Raw genomic sequence first — 21236 nt, 5'->3', positions numbered from 1 at the left:
ATTTTGACTTTATATCTCATAATTTCGACTTTATATCTCATTATTATGACTTTTATCTCATTATTATGACTTTATATCTCATTATTATGACTTTATATCTCATAATTTTGACTTTATATCTCATTATTATGACTTTATAGCTCATAATTTTGACTTTATATCTCATTATTATGACTTTATATCTCATTATTATGACTTTATATCTCATAATTTTGACTTTATATCTCATTATTATGACTTTATAGCTCATAATTTTGACTTTATATGTCATTATTATGACTTTATATCTCATTATTATGACTTTATAGCTCATAATTTTGACTTTATATCTCATTATTATGACTTTATATCTCATTATTATGACTTTATATCTCATAATTTTGACTTTTTATCTCATTATTATGACTTTATATGTCATAATTTTGACTTTATATCTCATTATTATGACTTTTTATCTCATTATTATGACTTTATATCTCATAATTTTGACTTTATATCTCATTATTATGACTTTTTATCTCATTATTATGACTTTATATCTCATCATTTCTACTTTATATCTCATTATTATGATTATTATTTTCATTTTCATTTTTTTAACTGGCGGAAATGGGCTTCCATAAAGTACCCTTAACGTGTAGACTAATGTACTGTTTTACATTTATAATTCAGGTTCAAAGTTTAAGGTTTTTAATTAACCGGGTAGATTTAAAAGTCAGTCTCGGCTCGTTCAGCTTTGAAGTCCCCGCACGGAGGGGTCACGCTCAAAACAATCATAGCACATGATGCACGTGAAGTCTTCCGCGTTGGGACACTCCCTGCAGTCACGAACACCAATCATAATCAAACGTGAACAATTCCTCTTATAACTGTCTTCTCCTCTTCATTTTGACCCTCTGTGGCTGTTTCTACTCAGCTGTCACCTCTGTCTTGCACGCTTGCAAGCCAGCAATGTGACCCTTTAAAGTTATTTCCCCGTGTGTTGTAACAGTGTTTGGTGGTCGCTGCAGCTGCCTGGATCACTTTCTCATGCTAATGTGAGGAGGAGCTGCTGCTGCTGCGTCCATCTATGGCGTCCGTGTACAGCGGATCTCATACCTTAAGCAAGGATGATGTGAATTACAGAATGCATTTCCGAATGATAAACGAGCAGCAGGTTGAAGATATCACCATCGACTTTTTCTACAGGCCGCACACGATAACGCTGCTGACATGCACGGTGCTCAGTTTGATGTATTTCGCCTTCACAAGGTAAGTCGCTCACACAGCTAATGTTAGCACGGTGGGTTAGCTTCGTTAGCTAGGGCTAAGTGAGCAGTGATGCTGTGAGCAGCTACTCCTTTACGGGGTTTTTTATTACTGAAAACAAACTTCACACCAACACCAAAGCACCAGAATAACTTTCTCAGTGATGAAAATGTGTTAATGCCGCTAGATTAACCTAGATTGTGCAAAGAAATGTTGTGCTATATAAAACGGCAATCTAGGGTTGACCACTGTTTCCTGTGTTAACAATGTAACCAGCAAGGAAACGAGTCATAAGGTTACATGCGAAGTGATTATCGGGATTAGAAGTCATTATTTGCCCTACAAAATTAAATATCAATATAAGCCTTAATGTCATTTACAGTTGCTGTTTGAAACCTTAAGATGTGATACACCAACAATAGGCTGCTAATTAAATGATTGAATGAAACATGTGTGTTTACTCTGCCTGCAGAGATGATGGGAATCCCGACAGTAATCTCTGGGTGGGGCTCATCCTGGTCATCTCCTTCTTCCTTGTCATCAGTGTTTTGGCATTTCCAAATGGTTTGTACAAAATGACTCTGCAATATTTGTCTTGTTCCAACAAGTTATGTGCACAGCCTTTAATTTCAGTCTGGCTAAAAGCTGCTTCATGACAGACCTTAGTGATAAACAATGCCTCCTTTACATTGGTATTTAGAACAAGGAAGTGCCTTGATAAGAACCTGAATATGGAGGATAACTGCAAATATTTTGTATTGAAAATGTGTACAAACAAATCCAGGGGTGAACAGCCTTTTTTTTAACATAGTTGAATTGAATTTATTTATTTAATAGGGACAATGCAATTTAACATAATTTCAATACAAAGCATGAAACTGATGTGCTGCATAAAGAGTATATAGCTATTGCTAATTTCCAACTCGTGTCCCCAGCTAGAGTTTTTTTCTGGTTGCTTTTGTAAGCCATTTCTCATCATGGATTGTAATCTCCTTCCTAAAGCCATCAATCACAACCAGAAGTGGGTACAAGGAAAGTAAAGTGTTCAGAGTTATGTGAAAAGATATTATAGGAGCATGTTTATGCATAATGAAAAGTCGGTGTCCATTTCATTACATTTTAGATTTTATCTCTGATCTAGTTTCTGCATGTCCCTCACTAGGTCCATTCACCAGACCACATCCAGCAATATGGCGAATTGTTTTCGGTGAGTATCGCTCAAGTCAAAGATGGGAATGCATTGTCATTACTCAGGCCTTCATTTTCACTTGCTGATGTCTTGTTCCTCTGCTGTTCAGGTCTGAGCGTCCTCTACTTCCTCTTCCTGGTTCTCGTTATCTTCCTCAACTGGCAGCAGGTGAAACAGCTGATGTATTGGTTGGATCCAAACCTGCGTTATGCCAAGAGAGAGGCAGATGTAATGGTGAGTGATTATGGCTTACACAAAAGATATACTTTCTGCATGCACCGTATGCGTTCCTTACCAAAGGAATTGTCATTTATTACGTAAAACGAGGCTATCTGCGCTTCTCTGAAGGAATATGCTGTGAACTGCCATGTCATCACCTGGGAGAGAATCCTCAGCCATTTTGACATTTTTGCATTCAGCCATTTCTGGGGCTGGGGCATGAAGGCCCTGCTCATTCGAAGCTATGGCCTCTGCTGGACCATCAGTATTACATGGGAGCTTACTGAGGTAAGGAAGCACACAGTAGATGAGGTGAATTAGCACCCTGCCAGCACTTGCCTCTCCTTCTGTCTCTTTTGCTATATAGCGGAGAAATTTAAGGTCAACTAACCAGGTCACGTAATTGGTTAATTCAGTGGAAATGTACGAGTTTGGCCATTCTCTTTAACATTTATTACATAGACTCTCTTGTCTCCCAATCTTCTGGTCTTGTAGCTATTCTTCATGCATCTGCTGCCTAACTTTGCTGAGTGCTGGTGGGATCAGGTGATTCTGGACATTCTGCTTTGCAACGGAGGAGGCATCTGGCTCGGCATGACTGTCTGCCGCTTTTTGGAGATGAGGACCTACCACTGGGCCAGTATTAAGTATGATCTGGAAATGAACTACAACTGGGCTGAACGTTTGTACAGTTTTGTGCAGATTCTGTGTGTGTGTGTGCAATCAATGATAACAATACGTTTTAAGCTTTGGGAAAGGGAGGTGGGGTTTATATTGTCAGCCAGCTGTGTGCACTTTATAGACCCAGCCCTGATACAGTCATAGTAAAATGTGATCAGACTTTTAGGTGTCATATATTTAATCTGATGTTTATGTAGTAATTACATTTTTAGGGGGCCTTTATGCTTATTCTTTTTACAAATTAAATAGAATACATTGTGAGCCAAGTTAAAGGTATCTTGATTGTACTTGTCTTCTTTGATTTTTATCAAAGTGATTTATTGAGGAGCCTTGATTCTTTCATGTAAAAAAAACTGTAACATGTATAATAATGTTACAATGAACTGAAGTCTGAATGAGTAAGGGTAACATTTAGAATAGTTAACATTTGTAAAGTCATTAGTTTTATTTGTTTCTACTCCCTGTTATAGACTTTTTACGCACCATCTTGCACAAATGACTGTTTTGAAATCTGATCTCAAAAGTTCATCAAGGTAGAGTGCACATGAATGATTAATGTGATGGCATTAGTTTCATCTGGCTTATTCTTCTGAACAACACTTATTGTAAATCTATCTGCAAGTCATTGAAATCCGTCTCCTGTGTTTCCCATGAAGGGACATCCACACCACCACAGGGAAGATCAAACGAGCCGTGTTACAGTTCACCCCTGCGAGCTGGACTTACGTACGCTGGCTGGACCCAAAGTCCTCCCTGCAGCGAGTGATGGGTGTCTATCTGTTCATGATCATTTGGCAGGTGGGTCAGCAAGAAATCCTCCCCGACAGCTCATGGTCATTAAGCACTGACTAGTCGGAGATCATCCTGTGTTCTCTTGGTGCTAAATCCAGGCTAATCTAATCACCTCCTCTGTTGTTGAAATCTAAAACCTGTCTTCACATGGATCCATATAATGCAACAGTGTCCTGCTGTGTACACATTAGCAGCTTATCCCATAAGAGTCTAAGACAGGCAGGATTAGTGTGGTGCATTTTATTGTAATGAGAAAACCATAGACTCAAAACCTGTGTAGGCTCTCTTGCTGTACAGTGAAGAGTCAACTATAGATGCCAGATTTTTAGCCACTAGCTGTTTTAGCATTGAAAGCTGCTGTTCCTCTATCTTATTATGTAGCCATGAAACACCATGCTCCTGTTCTCTTCCTCACTCTTGAAGCTCCCGGCTCTCTTGAGGCTTTAAATAGTAATTACCAGTCTTTGAGAATTACTTGAAGAGATAGGGACAGTTTAGCTCTGCTTAATGGGGTGACACTTTATCAGTCCCTCAATGGATTCAACCACACAGGCTCTAGGCCAAATAAGGGAATAACTGGGCTGCAGGCCTCCTTCTCATTATGTTCCAGTTCCTATTGAAGGGGCTTAAACAAAGTGTCCCCCAGAATGAACTGCAAGTATTGTTGCCAATTTGCTAACCCAACTGTTACTTGCGTTGTAAAACAATCTTTCTTTGTTGGTGTCCTGATGTCAACTTAACGGGGTTTCAGTAAGAGGGAGATGTTTGTAACACAATCCACATACTGTGCATGTGCAGGGAAATGTTTATGAACAATTTACAACCAATTCACTTAACAGCCAAGGACTAAATAGGCCTACAAGTACAAACAGTATTACATTACAAGACTGGAATTTACTAAAAATGTCATTAATTACTACGGGATGTTGCACGGGTATGCATCAAGTTACTGTATGTTTCTCTATTCACAGGTGTTAGCTATATCTCCATGTTTTAGATAATAATAATGTGCTAAATTTTAGCTGTAGAAAGAAAATCTGGAGAAACGACAAGAGTGAGCTAAGTTTTTAAAAGTCATTATAAGGATTGTAGGAGAAAGTTAGCTGCTCGTTGTTTGTGTGTAACTCTGTTAAATGTGCTGCTGTCTGTCTTGTCCAGGAAACTTTTGAAAAAGAGATTTTTAATCCCAACGAGTTTCTTTCCTGGTTAAATAAAATAAAAAAATATACAAATAAAGTATAGTATTAGAAATTAAAGACTTTTTCTGAGAAATTGTCTAAAAAAAAGTTTCAGGTTCAAATATTTGTGAAATGTGCTTTGAGAATTAAAGGGCTCTTTGATGAAGTGCTGAACTTCTGCTTGTAAAAAGTGACAAACAACAGAAATCCTTCAGGCTGCTAAATACAGCAGCTATATAGATTAATGGTATTCTCTTGTTTCTGTTTGTCCATAGCTAACAGAGCTGAACACATTTTTCCTCAAGCACATTTTTGTCTTCCCTGCGAGCCATGCACTTAGCTGGTGTCGGATCCTGTTTGTTGGTATCATCACAGCTCCAACAGTGAGGTAAAGATACAAACGATTGTTTATTTCTTGGAAAATGATCCATACAAACTTCTGTCTTATCTCATGGATACTGTCCATTGCTACATGTACAGTTATGACAGTTTGACTGACAATTGCATAGAAACGACAATAACTGACTGGACCTGCAGGTGATCATTTACATTGTGTTTGTTGTTGTCTTTTTGCTTCAGGCAGTATTATGCGTACCTAACAGACACACAGTGCAAGAGAGTTGGGACACAGTGCTGGGTGTTTGGGTAAGTTTAGCACTTGCTAATATTTTAAAACAAATACCCCCAAGAACAGTTGTACTACCCCCCCGATATGTAACTAAGTGTGTAGATCAGATAGCTGTGTGCAAATGAAGGTGGTGAGCTCAGGGAGAAGAAAAAGGTCACATATGGGCATTGTCATCTCTGAGCTTTTGTTTTTATCAACTTGAAAGTTTCCTGCAGGTCAGCGGGTCAGCTTTATGTGTTGTGTTTCTCCCCTCATTCACAGGGCAATAGCCTTTCTGGAGGCCCTGGCGTGCATTAAGTTTGGACAAGACTTGTTCTCCAAAACCCAGATCCTCTATGTGATCCTCTGGCTGCTGTGTTTGGTAAGATTGAGCATCATGGTTACTGTTGCACTTGCTGTTTCAATGTGGATTTTGATGTCCTTGAATAATAGGCTCATTGTGCTTTAGTGTAGCCTACATGAATTCATGTGGCTTAACTCTTTCTTCTTTAACATGCCCTTGTTTTTCACACATACCTCTGTTTTTTCCACAAGAGAAAATCTTTAACGGCTGAAACTTATAGATGATGGATATTCCATGAATCATTAAACAGTCTCGATAATGTTTGATCTGTTTCTAGGCCTTCATTACATTCCTGTGCCTGTATGGAATGGTGTGGTTTGCTGAAAATTATGGCCCAAGAGGAAAGGTATGTTTGTTACTTGAGATGAGGGGTTATTTCCCACCTAAAACAAAAATCTGTATAACTCAGTATTTAAAAGTGCTAATGTTCTCAGTAAAAAACTACATTAGGCTTGAGAGGTGTGTGTAAACTTCAAATGTTTGAACTGGGTAGTTTATGCTGTGTTCATATATAACCTAAAGTCAGTGGTGGATTACACATGGCAGCATTCCACAATAAGCACATGATACACATCTATGTAAAGTCAAAAGCAATCATATAGGTTCAAGTACTTAGATTTCTGTAACTGTTGATATTCAGTAAAAACATCTGATTCATTCAGTGGGAAATGATTGGAAGGACTTTTTTAAATCCTTTCACAGACACAGATACACGATCTCCTTACTTTTGTGTCTGAGTATTTGATTATAAAATAACTGTTTGGATGTTAAGATAATTTCTCAGAAAGTGCTCCTTTTTAATAAAGCGTAATGTAGCTTCAAGAGATTAGAGACGTTTCTTCTCCCCATAGGAACAGACCTGTTTGTATAATTGTGTTGGTCATAGAATAGTATTAGTGAATATTGAATATATCAAACACAACAACAGCTCTTGTAGAAAGGAGACACTAGTGCAATGGAGAGTGTAAAGGGTTCAAGTCCATCTTGTCGTCTTTCCTGCATGTCATTCCTCTCTCACCCTCTCTCCCTGGTTTCCATCTCTATCCACTGTGCTCTCAAACAAAATCAAAAAGCCCCAAAACAATATATAAAAGATAATGTTGATAATTTAAGCAAGAACAGGGAAAAAAAAGTCAAATCAATCCAGTTTTGATGCAGCCCTTGAGAAACATTGAGGGCTCTCTTCATAATAACATGACTTCAAGCCTCTACTGATCCCAGCATTGAGAACACCCCTTCTCATGTGCCATATGCTAAATATTGTATAAGAATAGTCACAATTATATTCTCACATCATAATCGCATCATGTTTTGTAGCATTAAAGCGTCAACAGGTTGCAGTTATGAATTTAGGACCCACAGTCCTTCAGTGTACCACCATAAAAGTTAGCCGCAATATGCTCCCTGTCCAGTTAATGGTATGTGTGTCATGTGTCTGAACCTCTTCTCCTTTCACAGAGCCTCTCAGAATGTGAAGACAGTAATTACTCAGACTATGCGGACCATATGTCAGAGGACTTTAAAGGTACAGTGACTTTGAACTGGGTAGTTTATGCTGTGTTCATATATAACCTAAAGTCAGTGGTGGATTACACATGGCAGCATTCCACAATAAGCACATGATACACATCTATGTAAAGTCAAAAGCAATCATATAGGTTCAAGTACTTAGATTTCTGTAACTGTTGATATTCAGTAAAAACATCTGATTCATTCAGTGGGAAATGATTGGAAGGACTTTTTTAAATCCTTTCACAGACACAGATACACGATCTCCTTACTTTTGTGTCTGAGTATTTGATTATAAAATAACTGTTTGGATGTTAAGATAATTTCTCAGAAAGTGCTCCTTTTTAATAAAGCGTAATGTAGCTTCAAGAGATTAGAGACGTTTCTTCTCCCCATAGGAACAGACCTGTTTGTATAATTGTGTTGGTCATAGAATAGTATTAGTGAATATTGAATATATCAAACACAACAACAGCTCTTGTAGAAAGGAGACACTAGTGCAATGGAGAGTGTAAAGGGTTCAAGTCCATCTTGTCGTCTTTCCTGCATGTCATTCCTCTCTCACCCTCTCTCCCTGGTTTCCATCTCTATCCACTGTGCTCTCAAACAAAATCAAAAAGCCCCAAAACAATATATAAAAGATAATGTTGATAATTTAAGCAAGAACAGGGAAAAAAAAGTCAAATCAATCCAGTTTTGATGCAGCCCTTGAGAAACATTGAGGGCTCTCTTCATAATAACATGACTTCAAGCCTCTACTGATCCCAGCATTGAGAACACCCCTTCTCATGTGCCATATGCTAAATATTGTATAAGAATAGTCACAATTATATTCTCACATCATAATCGCATCATGTTTTGTAGCATTAAAGCGTCAACAGGTTGCAGTTATGAATTTAGGACCCACAGTCCTTCAGTGTACCACCATAAAAGTTAGCCGCAATATGCTCCCTGTCCAGTTAATGGTATGTGTGTCATGTGTCTGAACCTCTTCTCCTTTCACAGAGCCTCTCAGAATGTGAAGACAGTAATTACTCAGACTATGCGGACCATATGTCAGAGGACTTTAAAGGTACAGTGACTTTAGCGTCCACATCAAAAAGGCTCATGTTGAACTGTAATCCTGTAAATGACTGAACTCTAGTGTTGTTCTCGTACTTTGCATCTTTTTCTAAACTCCTCTCCATGTGTTTGATGTGTAAGGAGAGACAGAGGTGGATGACGACAGCCCTACGACCAGATTTAGAGGGAACAGCTCAGAAAAGAGCGGTTCCATCAACGGCCTGGACAGCCAGTAGGAGTCAGAGCTCGTAGCTGGATGTTTTCTCCTGAACTCACTCCAATCAACCCGGTGTGAAGGATCACTTTTTTTTTTTTTTAAAGGGTCAAAGATTCAACCTCTTCCTTGTGTAAATGAAGCCTAGAAAGCCCCCACATACAGTAGGAGGAGAGGATACAGAAGGGGTGCAAGGTCCATGCAGTGTAATTAGGAGCTCACAGAGGTTTGAACTACAGAGGTGCACACTTAACTGTGTGCTGTAGTCGTAGAATACTCCTAAAACCACTTATCCCAGGGGTCTGTGTGTGTGTGTGAAGAGAGAGTGCTTTTGTGTGAGTGTGTGAAAGAAAAAGGTGGCAACCAAACCTGCAGATTCTAGATGTGACTGCATGATCATTCTATCTGATGACGTATAATTTACAAACATTTATCCTACGATACAATATATCATTGATGGTTAATGTACATTCGACTGGTTTACACCAGCCGTAACTCCAGTATGTTGTTTCAACACATTTCAATGTTTAAAAGCCATTATGTAGAATTTATCACATTTAAAATGAAGCTTCTGTTTATTGCACAGAAAGGCTTTTATATTAGCATCTGTCATTGATTGTTTATGAACATCATGGATGTTCACAATTGTTTCGTGAGCTTGAATGTGGGCCGGATTTCAATGCAAGAAAGCTTTAGCTGGGTAGGATCATCGACTGAAGTTTTTGTTTGTACTCAAACAAAGCAAAGCACACAGTTTAAGCACTTTTCAGAATGTTTTATTGCAAATACTGTACATGTTTTGAGTATTCTGTGAATCATTGTGACCTTGACTGATTTTACTCTCCTGTCCATCTGTGGCTGCTATTATTTTTTTTTTTGTATTGAACTGATAACTGAGGGCATCTATTCAAATTCCTGCATGTGTTGTCAGGAACCTGTCTGTGGGCAGGTGGCTTTTTTTTTTTTTTTTTTTTTTTACCATCAACCTGCTTGTTATTGCATATGTTGCATTTGCATGGCTGTGTCAAATCCAATCAAGTGTTTTAGTAGGAAAATGTTAAACAAGTATATAATTACACCACACACCAGGATGCCAGTATTGTCATTTTTTATGTCTCTCACTGTCATTGTAACATCTTAATTAACCCCTTGTGCCTGTTTGCATGGTCTTTTTTTATTCCAAACTTCTCTGTTGTTTCTTTTTTTTTTTTTTTACTAAAGTTTGGGCTTTAGATGTTTGCTTCTTTTGTGCTTTGAGTGCTGTATTGAAGATTTATTTGCATTGCTCTGTCAGCATCCTCTCAGTACAGATATATCCCCTGTAATCCTCGACAATCCAGACACCGACCTCTGTGGAATGGACCGGGCTCCAGCGCTACAGTAGACACTATAAATGGTACATTGTCTCTGGATGTAGATTTTATTTGCCAAAAGCATTTCTCTTGAAAATGACTTGTGCTGTTCTTTTTTCACTGTGAAATAATGAAACATATTAAAATGTTTTACATTTCCTCTTAAACTCTTGAGTTGTTGTTTTTTAAGGTATTTGATTTTCTAATGTAGTGACAGCATTGATTTACAATACATATATTTTAATAGTCGTTAAAAAAACAATTATGTATTTGTATTGCCTAGTAGGAGGCTGCTATGTTAATTTACAATAGGTAACCATAAATGACCTTGATCAACCCCTAAAGAGCGGCCTGCTGCAGTAAAGGAGTGCCGGATTGGCTGACTCGAGAGCTGCCCGTCTCGGATCAGATTTCACTCGGTTTGCAGACCATGAAACACAGACGGAAATAGCTTCCTCGTGCTGACCTATAACAACATGTTTTTGAAGGTACGGCTTGTGTTCCCTTGGGAAAGAAACGGCAAAGAATGTCTTCGATTTCTACACCTCAATGACCCCAAAGAGGCACTGAATATCTAAAAGTTGACTGCGGATATATGACCCAACAGTTAGTGCGCATGCAGGCACAGTTCAGCATCTCGTATCAGCTCTTGGTTCTGAATTCTGTTGATAGTCTTTCCATCTTAATATTTTATAAAGATATAAAATAATTTGTTCTGGTTCTCTACACGCAAACTCATGAGGGCTACGTTGCATCAACCTTTCATTTCCAACTTGTGTTTACATTCAAACAAATCCAGAGGAGGGCAGCAGGGAGCCTCCGTGAGTTTGCAAAATGTCACGTGACCATTTGGGCCTAAACCGGAGGACATGGCTGTGTTGACAAAGATGGTGTAGTCCTCTGCCTTCATATTCTCCTATCTTTATCTTTCTCTCCTCCAACCTCAAAGTATATCTCTCTCTCTCTCTCTCTGTTTCAGTTTTTCATGATTTTTCTGCAGCCTGCATCAGATTACTGAACGGTCTCAGCAGGTTTAAGGGACATCACAACATTTCAGCCATGGCCAACAGTCCTTGTCTGAGGGGTCCTGATGGGATTCTGAGAGCAATCCAGATCAATTTACTGGAGTGCAAAGTGTGCTTCGAGAAGTTCAGCACTCAGCAGAGGGAGCGCAGACCACAGAATCTTTCCTGCGGCCATGTTCTCTGTCTGGAATGCATCACGGCTCTAACCCACCCTCTCCTGAGAAAGCTTGAGTGCCCGTTTTGTCGACAGCTGTGCAGCATCGACAGCACCTCTCACAGCCAGGTTCTTACAGATCTGCAGGACCTCTTGTTGTCATGGAGTCCCACATCTTCAAACGGAGACCTTGGCTTTGCCACAGGTCTGACATCTACGGCTCTGCACCTCTGCACAGCTTTCGGCGGGTGGGGGACTCTTATCAACCCCACTGGGATTGCTGTTTTTGGGTCTTCAGGGACAATAGTGGTGGTGCACGATGGTGAGAAGAGGGTGGTGGTGTTCAGCCCACAGGGGAAGAAGCTGCACAGCTTTGGGCCAAGGGGTCGAGCAATTGGTGAGATTTTGTACCCTGTGGATGTGGCGGTGACTCCCTGTGGTTACGTTGTGGTGACGGATACAGGGGATCAAGCTGTGAAGGTTTTTACTTCCAGAGGGAACCATGTGTTGACAGTCAAAGGGTCCTTCCAGATGCCCTGGGGAGTGGACACAAACAGCTATGGGAACATCCTGGTCTCAGACACCCAGGCTGGCACGCTCTCCCAGCTAAAAGTGGACTACACTCGTGGTCACCTTCTGGAGCATCAACCAGTCGTTTTGGACCTCCAGTATCCAAAAGCGGTGGCCTGCTGTCAGGTGTCTGGGAATGCTGCAGTGTTGGAGCATTTACCTGATGAGAAGTATCCTCAAAGGATTCACCAATACACAAGATTACGAGTGTTTTCAAGAGACTTCCACCTTCTTCATCAGACAGATACTTTCGGCCTGACCCTGCAGTCCACAGTGAGGGTCCACATGTCAGGCCTAACCTTTGACAGAGACGGAGATGTGATTGTAGTTGACTCCAAACAGGGAATGATTTGGAGTTTGGGGAAACTGCAGGAAGGCCAGGCCCTGAGTCCTCTTGTAGGAGACCTCATCAGACCAACTGGACTGGTGTCACTGAAGCACATGCTTGTCATTCTGGACAGTGGAGACCATACAGTGAAGATTTATTCTGCTAAATCTGATGCTTTGCTTATCCCATAGCTCATACTGTATATGATGGGCATGGATGTGAAATGTTGCTCATTGTCACATAAAGTGATGACATGAATGTGTGATATTATATTTATAAATACATTTAAAATGTAAAATGTTTTATGTGATGGTAAAAAAATAGGAGTTCTGGATCCTCTTTTTTTTTTAGTATTTTGAATCCTGGTATTTTCAGTGGTTGTAGATTAAGTATAAGTGGTATCAATAAGTGAAATAAATGTTTGTCATGCTGTTATTGTCTCACTTTTTGAAAATATTGTTGTATTATTCACTAATACATAGAACATTGTAATCTCAACCACCAGGGGGTCAGAAACTCCCAAAGGGGTCCCAACGAAAAACTGAAGGGTCACAAGAAGATTTAAGGGACGAATAAAGAAAACGTAAATTGTTATAACATTATTTTTTCTTGTTTTTACAGATCATTTCAAATTTCGGGGACAGAAAAGTCCTAACTAAATGTAAGTCTACGTAGTTGCACACATTTCCTGACCACAAAAACAACTCAGAGAATGTGGAGTCTCAATAGATTGATAAAGTAGGCTACAGAGTTGTTGCTAATTTGTATAAAAAAGCATACTACGTTCATACTGTAGCTATAATATCGATTCCACCAATAGGGTGAGAAGATATGACAGATAGGCTATGTACAAATATACAAAATATATATATTTTTTATTTATTAATTGGAGAAGAAAACAGTAACAGTTTTTTGGTGTGTGTGTGTGTGGGGGGGGGGGGGGGGGGGGGGGGGGAGGATGGTACTCTTAACTGCAATATTTTAACCACATTGCTTTTTTGAGTATCATGGTAATTAAGGAAAAAGCAAAGCTCCCTGTTATGTATAAATATTAATTTATCATTGGGCATTTCGCTACCATTGCATGATGTGGAAAAATGTTGATTTGTTGTGCGAGTCTGACTACAACTTGACTTTAGGTTAACCACAGCCTGACTTCACTGTGCATGTAAACATAAGTCTTTACGACAGCTAATGAGCTGGCCTTGTAAGTATTTCTTAAAACCTGGCTACGGCCATGCTGCTTTATAAATTCAAAAGTCATCTAATTTTAAACCTTAAAAAAAAATATTGAAAACACTGACTTTGTGTGTCATAGAGAGAAGACATTTATAATACTAACCTACATGACAGTTAGATTAGCCAATTAATAAACCCCTCTGTGGTCATTCTTACTTCCAGTGTGCCTCTAATATGGAAAATAAGATATCAATTTATTTCGTGGTTATATGTCAGTGAACTTGTCAGACAGCCTCAGTTCTCGTGGTCTGGTCCCCCACCCCACCCCCCGATAAGCGGCGCGGTGAGTAAATCCTTTCCCCCCTCTCCAGTCTGCCAGAGGAGAGCAGTCGAGCTCCCAGTGGAAGATGGCGGTGGGGATGCTGTCTGGGGCTGGAGCACAGTTCTGGATTTGCATTAAAAGCGAACTCGTGTGGACATAAAGGACAAAATGAACATACTCCCTTGTCTTCTCCTCGAGGTGTGGACTCTTTTCGGGATTGTTTAACTAGAGCCTGCTGCTGTTATTTCTGGCAGAAATCCGGGCTCCTTGTCGGGGATTCACAGACTACATACAGAGGCAGGTTGGGAGTGAAAAGTGGACTAAAAATGTCGGATACAAAGGTAAAAGTTGCAGTGAGAGTCCGGCCCATGAACCGCAGGGGTAAGTGTGATAAACTATTTCTGTTCGCAAACCCTCGTTTCTGTCTCCTCCTGAGTTATGCTTCATTATCATAAAGTTGTTTTTTTTTGACGTCTTCGCCATTGCTGCCTTCAGCTTGAGTTACGAGTCAGACATGAGTTGAGCTTGAAGACGGTTTAAAGTTAGCACGGATTTATTTTTTCACTTTTCACACCCACGCATCCCTGCTTCACTTTCCCCAACAAACTTGTCTTTGCAGAAATTGAACTGAACACAAAATGTGTCGTGGATATGGAGGACAACCAAACGGTTCTACACCCACCACCCTCAAATGCAAAAGGAGACAACAGGTAAACAAAGCTGAAACACTGCTGACTGTTTTGTATTTGCAGATGTTGCAAGTTTTACAGAGCAGCGAGCTTCTTTTGTTGCATTAGTGGCGTTAGTGAAAAGAAAGTCTTTGCTGTGTGGAGGTTCAGGGTGTTTTGAAATTTCTAAGTGAAAGAGCAGAAAAATGCAGCCCGCACCCTCACTCTAATAACTCTATCCCACCCTGGTTGTAATACAGCTACAAAAGCACCCAAGGTTTGCATATAAACTCTCTCTCAAGTGGGCTATAAGACCACAAGTTTAGCTCAGAAGTCTGACATCTCATCAACTCATTTCACAGTTAACACATGATCCTGTGAACAATAATCAGTGTGACAAACTTTTACAAGATAATCAAAACAAGATATATCTATCTGTAAATGCCAGAAAGTCAACCTGAACAGAAATGCTGCATTACTGCTGAAGCTGAGGACACGGTGTCTGCCATCCACCTGCCTGCAACATGATATTATGTTATGTAATCTATGTGAAACTTCAATACTAATCAGCTCAGCATAATGATAGATAGGTCGCTCGGTATCCTAGAAAAACCCTGTCTTTTGCATTTCTTTGTTTGAGTTTAAAGGCCAAAGAAGATGTAATAGTGTGTCTGACACATGAAGACGCCCATCAGACAGAACAGATTAATGTAGAGCCTCAGGGTAGTGCTGTAAATCTCTGCAGTCAGAACTGATGTAACCTGTGTAGCGTTCAAAGTGCTGTTGGACCACACTGTGCCTTTTTTGTTTTTTAAAGATGGCTATGGCTGAAAGTGTGGAGACGCCGCAATGAAGATCATTTAAAAAGTTTATTTGCTGGCTGATAGTTTGGAATGGGGAGATGTCTGGAGTGACACAACATGAAGGCTAATGATGGCTGTAAGCTTGTGGAGGCACTGAATGGTCAGGCCTGTCAGAGATGTAATATTCCATCCATCATGGCTGACTACATTTGCTCTCCTCTGCTGTTGGTGTCACACATGATTGAACAGCTGACCTGATTACACATAGGAGCAGATACATCTAAAATATGTTCTTAATAAAAATCCCAGTCTTTTTTGTTGTCTTCATATGATTTATCACTCAGATAATGTTTATTCAAAGCAACAAAAAACCCTCTTGGCAACAGTAAAAGACCCCAGTGTGAGTCTTGCCACAGATGAGGCTTTTCTCATGGCTGTCTTCCAGCCTTGTTAAAGGGTAACACTTTCTCTGCTGTTCGAGTAACCAACAGTCAGCATTACATGGTAATGAGCGTGCTCGGCTCCGCACATTAACCTGCATTTAAGGTAATTATCAGAACAGAAATTGCCACACAACGGCGGCGTTCCAGGCAATTAAACGCATGTTGGACAGGATGCACAAACAGCAGAACAAAAAGTCTGTCACGGGTCAGAGCTCAGAGACGACATGCCAGCTGCGATGGCATTTAGTCCGCAATATTTACAGTTAAGTTATAAGTCTCTGTTAGTCCTTTCAACGAGACACAAACTGCTTCCTTTGCTGATTGGGATTGTGTGAGAAGTGGTGAGAATTGCAGCACAACACACAATACAATACAATACAATACAATACAATATCATACTATACACGACAAAAAGATACAGTATATAATATAAAATGCCTCATGAAAGGACAAGAGTAGAATTTGCGTATTTATTCCATGACATTTAGTGTCAGTTTCACTTCTTAACTATCTTCATCTCTTAACTTATTTCCATCGCTGTCCGACATTATCCTACTGTCTTCTTCTTCTACTACTATGTCACTGTCAACTTCTTCATTGACAACTTACATTGATGTCATGTCGCAAGCATCACCAGAGTCATTATGTAGTGACATGAAGAGTCAGACAGGGAAATCTGTCCAGAGCACCTTATTTATTTCTGGTTGAAATATCGATATTGGGCAGCAAGGGTTTGATAATTGTATCAAAAAAGTAAGGATGACAATGTATTTCTCTATTGATATTTTTTCCCCGTCCCGAGTATACAGAGATTCCTTTGATAAACATAGGCAAATATTTTCTGATAACATTGAAAACAGAGCAGTACAGAAGGTCTCTGATGTTTACAGAGACCTTACATTGATCCACCAATGAGCAAGCATTTAGTCAGTGTTAACTCTTAAAGGTTTCTGTTGCTTTAGGCTGATATAGGCCTTTAGCAGTTATGGCTCAGTTTGGTTTTATTATGTCACAATTCTTTTCTTTAGTGTAGCCCAGGCATATAATTACTTGTTAACATTTCAGTGCTGGTTCTGTGTGTGTGTGTGTGGTGTGTGTGTGTGTGTGTGTGTGTGTGTGTGTGTGTGTGTGAGTGTGTGTGTGTGTGTGTGTGTGTGTGTGTGTTTTGGGCCTCTGTGTTTAGGCTGCTTTGGTTTTTCTTGAACCGTATAATTTTCTTCTCTGCAGCTTGTGGAGCCACAGAAGGGGATACCCTGTTCACTAAGATTCAGACTTGTTATGAAGACACCTGTTCCTCTGTGTTGGAAATGTGTCAGATTTAGTGGGTATTAGCACTCCAAATATGGCTGCAGAGCCAAGACCATGGGAACTTTCTCTCTCTCATGGGAACACTTAGACGAAACAGAAGAGAGACATGTTTTTATTTAGAAGCATCTAAAATAAAATGCCATTTCTTAGGCTGAGTTTTTTTTGTTGAAAACATGATTAGACAGTAAAATAAAAAATTACATAACACTGTTTGTATTTCACTGAAACTCTTTTTACTCTCAGCTTAGCTTCTGAAATACAGATATTATGTATCTAGTGGGATAAACTTGGAGCTGTTTGCTTGTTGGAATACCAATTAGAAACTGATTGTGTGTAATTTTTAATAGATTTCAGAGACCACACAGCGCTTCAAAAACAAAGTCACCTAAAGAATTCAAACTAGTAAAAGGGATTTCCTTTGATGGCTTAGCCTCATTCTGTGCACCTCCATGCATTTTAGCAACACTCGTGACCACCACCCCCTCCTCTCCTCCTATTATCCTGAGAAATGAACTGTAATCCCAGAGGTGGGCACATGAAACCTAGATTGTGACTTCAGGGCAACAGGTTAAGTTTCCCAAGCTTTATCTTTCATCTTCCTATTAAGTTGGCACGAACTGCATATTTGTAATGGGAATCTGGGAAAGTAGTTTTTGTTTTCACGCGCCAGTCACCTCTCCTTTGGGGTTTAGACACAGAGACAGTGGGGGTGGAGAAGCAGAGAAATACCTGAGGCTGCTGTCTGCACAGGGGATGAGTGGTGGAGAATCATGACAAGAAGATACCTTTCCACTCACACAATGGGGCCATATTACCTCGATCAAGCCCGAGCATGTCAGTCAACTTTTCAACTAAACAGGCCCATCGAGTCTTAAAAGACTTCTTAAAGTAACCCCCTTTTTTCAATATATTTTAACCTGAACACTGAATAGTTAGCGCCAGAAGCTAACCAGAACTTAAATTATAAAGATGCAGTTGAGGGTACGATTTATGTCAGAGAAAGACGCCATCTTTTGTTTTCCTTTCATAACTGCTAACTTAAATTATATTGTTTAAATATGCATCTAACCCTTTGTTTTCTGTTGTCTATGTTACTGTAGCTCAGTGATTCATTAGCGGAAGTTCAAGTTCATCTGATAATGTCTGTAACCAAGCTTGTAATTTACGCTCTAATCTCTTCCTTATCACTAACAGCTCAGTTTAGTTTATCTCCACTTGGCTCTTGTTTTTTTTGGGCGGGGAGATTTTGTGATTTTAATCCTGGAGAAAGGACCTCAATTTAGAGGTCATCCACTCCTGGGGCACGTCTTACACCATACTCCCTCAATCTTTAAAAATATTCAACAAATATGTTGGAGTATGTGGTTTGGTTCTACATGCAGCAGGGAAGACTTAAAACCGTTCCTGTTAAAAATAATAATATGACGTTTTTGGTAAAGTTCTCTAATTTTTTTTTTTTTTGTCAAACTAGACTATAGTTACTACTCTCAAGTCTATACTTTAAATAAGAAGCTGCTTAGTTTGGGTTAGCTTAGCATAAAGTCTGGAAATAGGAAAAAAATAGCAAGCCTTTAAACAAATGTAGCAAAACTTACTCGAAAAAACAACAAAGATTGTTTACTCTTTGGGGGGTCTTATCTCAACTGTTTTTTCGACTAGTAGCATTTTTTAGCAGCTAGTGTTAGCTGGAGGAAGTGGCTACTTTCAGCTAAATATTTCAGTACATAACCTTTTGGCAAAGCATTGTTTTAAATGATCTTTCTTTACTGTAAAAAAACAAACAATATAAAAATGTACGTCTTGTGCTTAAAAGTCACTTTTAGAAGATAATTTGTAACCTTTTAGCAAAACAAGGCTGGCTGTTTCCCTGTTTGTTTGTTTGTTTTGTGCTAAGCCAAGCTAACTAGTTGCTTATAGTAGCTTTGTGTTTACTGTAAAAATACGAGAGTGGTATTCATTTTCAATGTGACTCACCATGATATAGCAAAAACAGCGTAAGTGTCCAACCATACTTTTAAATTTGGTTGCATTGTCCTGACAGTCTTTCTCTGATGTTGTAGACGCAGACAATGTGGTCAGAATGTGTCTTATAAGAGCCTTTGCGGATGGCCTCTAATGTCATCTGTTTGTATGATATACGGACGTCAAAGGCACTAAAAAAGTGTTTTTAGTATAGGTGAAAGTCTCCTCTGTTGATGAAGGAGCTTGGTCACATTTTCTCCCAGGTCACGTATAACTTATAGTGTCATCATCCTCTCAAAAACAATCCTTCACTGAATGACAATGCTGCCTTGTCCGGTTTCTGCCCTCAGGAATGTTCCCTTTGTCTTTACATTATTCTTCCAAAGTGCTGAAAATGAAGCTTTCCATTCAGTAACATGTTATCCTCAAAGTCAGTTGACCTAAAGTTAATATGTAAAGCTTTATCTCATGCAAGCTATTAAGAGAAAGTGTTGCGTGCTGCTGATGAAATGATTGTATTCTCTCAGGGACCATGCCCTGTTTGTTTAGAGGGTGGGACATTGTTTACATCTTGATCCGGAATTCAGAAAAGATGGCGTCCTGCCTCTTTGACAAGCCTGCGCCTCATTAATGTCAGATGTGGCTTCTCGTTCTGAGGGCAGCCTAAAAATCCACTCAGACATTTCTCCCATAATGATCCAAATTCTCCCTCTTACGCTTCTCTCAGATGAGGCCTTTTTGAAGCATAGAAGTTTACATGGTGGGAAAGGGACTCACTTTTAGTCTTCTTGTTCAGGAGAAGTAGAGCCAGGCAACATTAACAATAACTTAAATGTCCTGTGAAGAGTTTTTAGCTGGTTATGAAACAGAGTGAAACTAATACTGATGTTTTTTAAATGCTATGACAATCAGCATAAAGACTTACTTTTTCTAAATGGTTATTTTGTATTGCCTGAAACTGCTGCTGTGGGGAAGATGTCATACAAAGTGATTACCAGCACCCAATAGAAACATACTTTTTTACATTTTCCATCGCAAAGATTCCCATGAATGATACATTTGACTGTTGAAAATGAAATCAGGTTGAGAATACTGTTATGAAAAGAGCTACTTACGAATGTAAGTACTACTTTGTATTTGAATTTAGGGTAAAAAAAACAATTTCTGATTCCATAGGGGCAGAAACCATGATTTCCCTTACAGTAGCTTTAAACAAATGAAAATTACAATAGTCTATCTGGAAAAGAATATTCAGTTCATTGTAATAAATCTTTCTGGTCACATAGTTATTATTTTGGCTATTTTGTTTCTGTTTGTAATCTATGACTTTTATGATGTGTTCCAGATTTCATGAGCATGCTGCTCTGCTTCTAGTCGTCCCTCGTTCTCTGCAGCCTCGTGGTGTATGCATTAAGATAAGTGACATCTAGCAGGCAGACAGGGTCATAGGAGGCGTGTCCTGGTAGCAACAAGAAAGCTTAAACATATTGAAGATGATGAACTTAACCGCTCTATGGATTGTCTGTTTCATGTGAAACTAACCAGATTGAATGTTTTGGAGCAGATGTGGTTTGTGTTAGAACATACACACACACACACACACACACACACACACACACACACACACACACACACACACACACACACACACACACACACTTGGCCTGCAGCCTGCTGACCCAGCCTATCACAGTGGAGTCAGAAATGCCGGAGAGGATTAAATTAGACCCTGCCTCCATCATATGTTTTGTTGTGAGCATTTGTTATGGAAACTTTGCAGTCCACACAGAAGTCGGTATGCGCGTCATGTGTGCTGCTGATGGCAGTGCATTTCATTAAGGCTGTTTTGGAGATCCTTTGCTTGGCTTTCATTTTGGAATTACTTTGACTCATGAGGCTGGTGGGATGTCTCGCCTCCATGTTTCCCAGTGTTGCTTAGCAATTGCCGTTTCCAAGAGACTGAAACTTTGCAGAGTTATGTGGATGATCTAATGAGTGATATCCCCGAGCCACCCTTAAGTATTTTCTTGGGAAGCTAATTTTAGTATTTATGACAATA

The 21236-nt window shown here is 39.5% G+C and overlaps 3 protein-coding genes across 10 annotated transcripts in view; all 3 read left to right on the top strand.

Annotated features, from left to right (window-relative positions):
- The first annotated feature begins 891 nt into the window (after positions 1 to 891).
- Positions 892 to 10582, top strand: ptdss1a (phosphatidylserine synthase 1a). 2 transcript variants are annotated; one of them, XM_061050482.1, is made up of 13 exons: positions 892 to 1251; positions 1721 to 1812; positions 2411 to 2455; positions 2547 to 2671; positions 2786 to 2944; positions 3152 to 3303; positions 3994 to 4135; positions 5583 to 5695; positions 5887 to 5952; positions 6197 to 6296; positions 6556 to 6624; positions 8793 to 8859; positions 8991 to 10582. In XM_061050482.1, exons 1-13 carry the CDS (start codon positions 1070 to 1072, stop codon positions 9083 to 9085), a joined length of 1407 nt encoding a protein of 468 aa, XP_060906465.1. In that variant the 5' UTR covers positions 892 to 1069; the 3' UTR covers positions 9086 to 10582. The 2 variants fall into 2 exon arrangements, with proteins under 2 accessions (XP_060906465.1, XP_060906464.1); XM_061050481.1 differs by lacking the exon at positions 8793 to 8859 and adding an exon at positions 7737 to 7803.
- A 180-nt stretch (positions 10583 to 10762) lies between these two features.
- Positions 10763 to 12927, top strand: LOC132983913 (E3 ubiquitin-protein ligase NHLRC1-like). The gene is made up of 2 exons (XM_061050477.1): positions 10763 to 10903; positions 11395 to 12927. Exon 2 carries the CDS (start codon positions 11475 to 11477, stop codon positions 12681 to 12683), a length of 1209 nt encoding a protein of 402 aa, XP_060906460.1. The 5' UTR covers positions 10763 to 10903; positions 11395 to 11474; the 3' UTR covers positions 12684 to 12927.
- Positions 12928 to 14059: 1132 nt separating this feature from the next.
- Positions 14060 to 21236, top strand: part of kif13a (kinesin family member 13A) — a 38260-nt gene continuing 31083 nt past the window's right edge. For all 7 annotated transcript variants that reach the window (XM_061050476.1, XM_061050472.1, XM_061050474.1 and 4 more), the window contains exons 1-2: positions 14060 to 14374; positions 14613 to 14703. In XM_061050476.1, coding sequence (XP_060906459.1) covers positions 14320 to 14374; positions 14613 to 14703 — 146 coding nt within the window. In that variant the 5' untranslated portion in view covers positions 14060 to 14319. The remainder of the gene's footprint in view (positions 14375 to 14612; positions 14704 to 21236) is intronic.

This window comes from Labrus mixtus, chromosome 11 (assembly GCF_963584025.1).
Source record: "Labrus mixtus chromosome 11, fLabMix1.1, whole genome shotgun sequence".
Lineage (NCBI taxonomy): Eukaryota > Metazoa > Chordata > Actinopteri > Labriformes > Labridae > Labrus > Labrus mixtus.
Note: the sequence above shows the minus strand (reverse complement) of the source record. Positions and strands in the feature narration are given on the sequence as shown.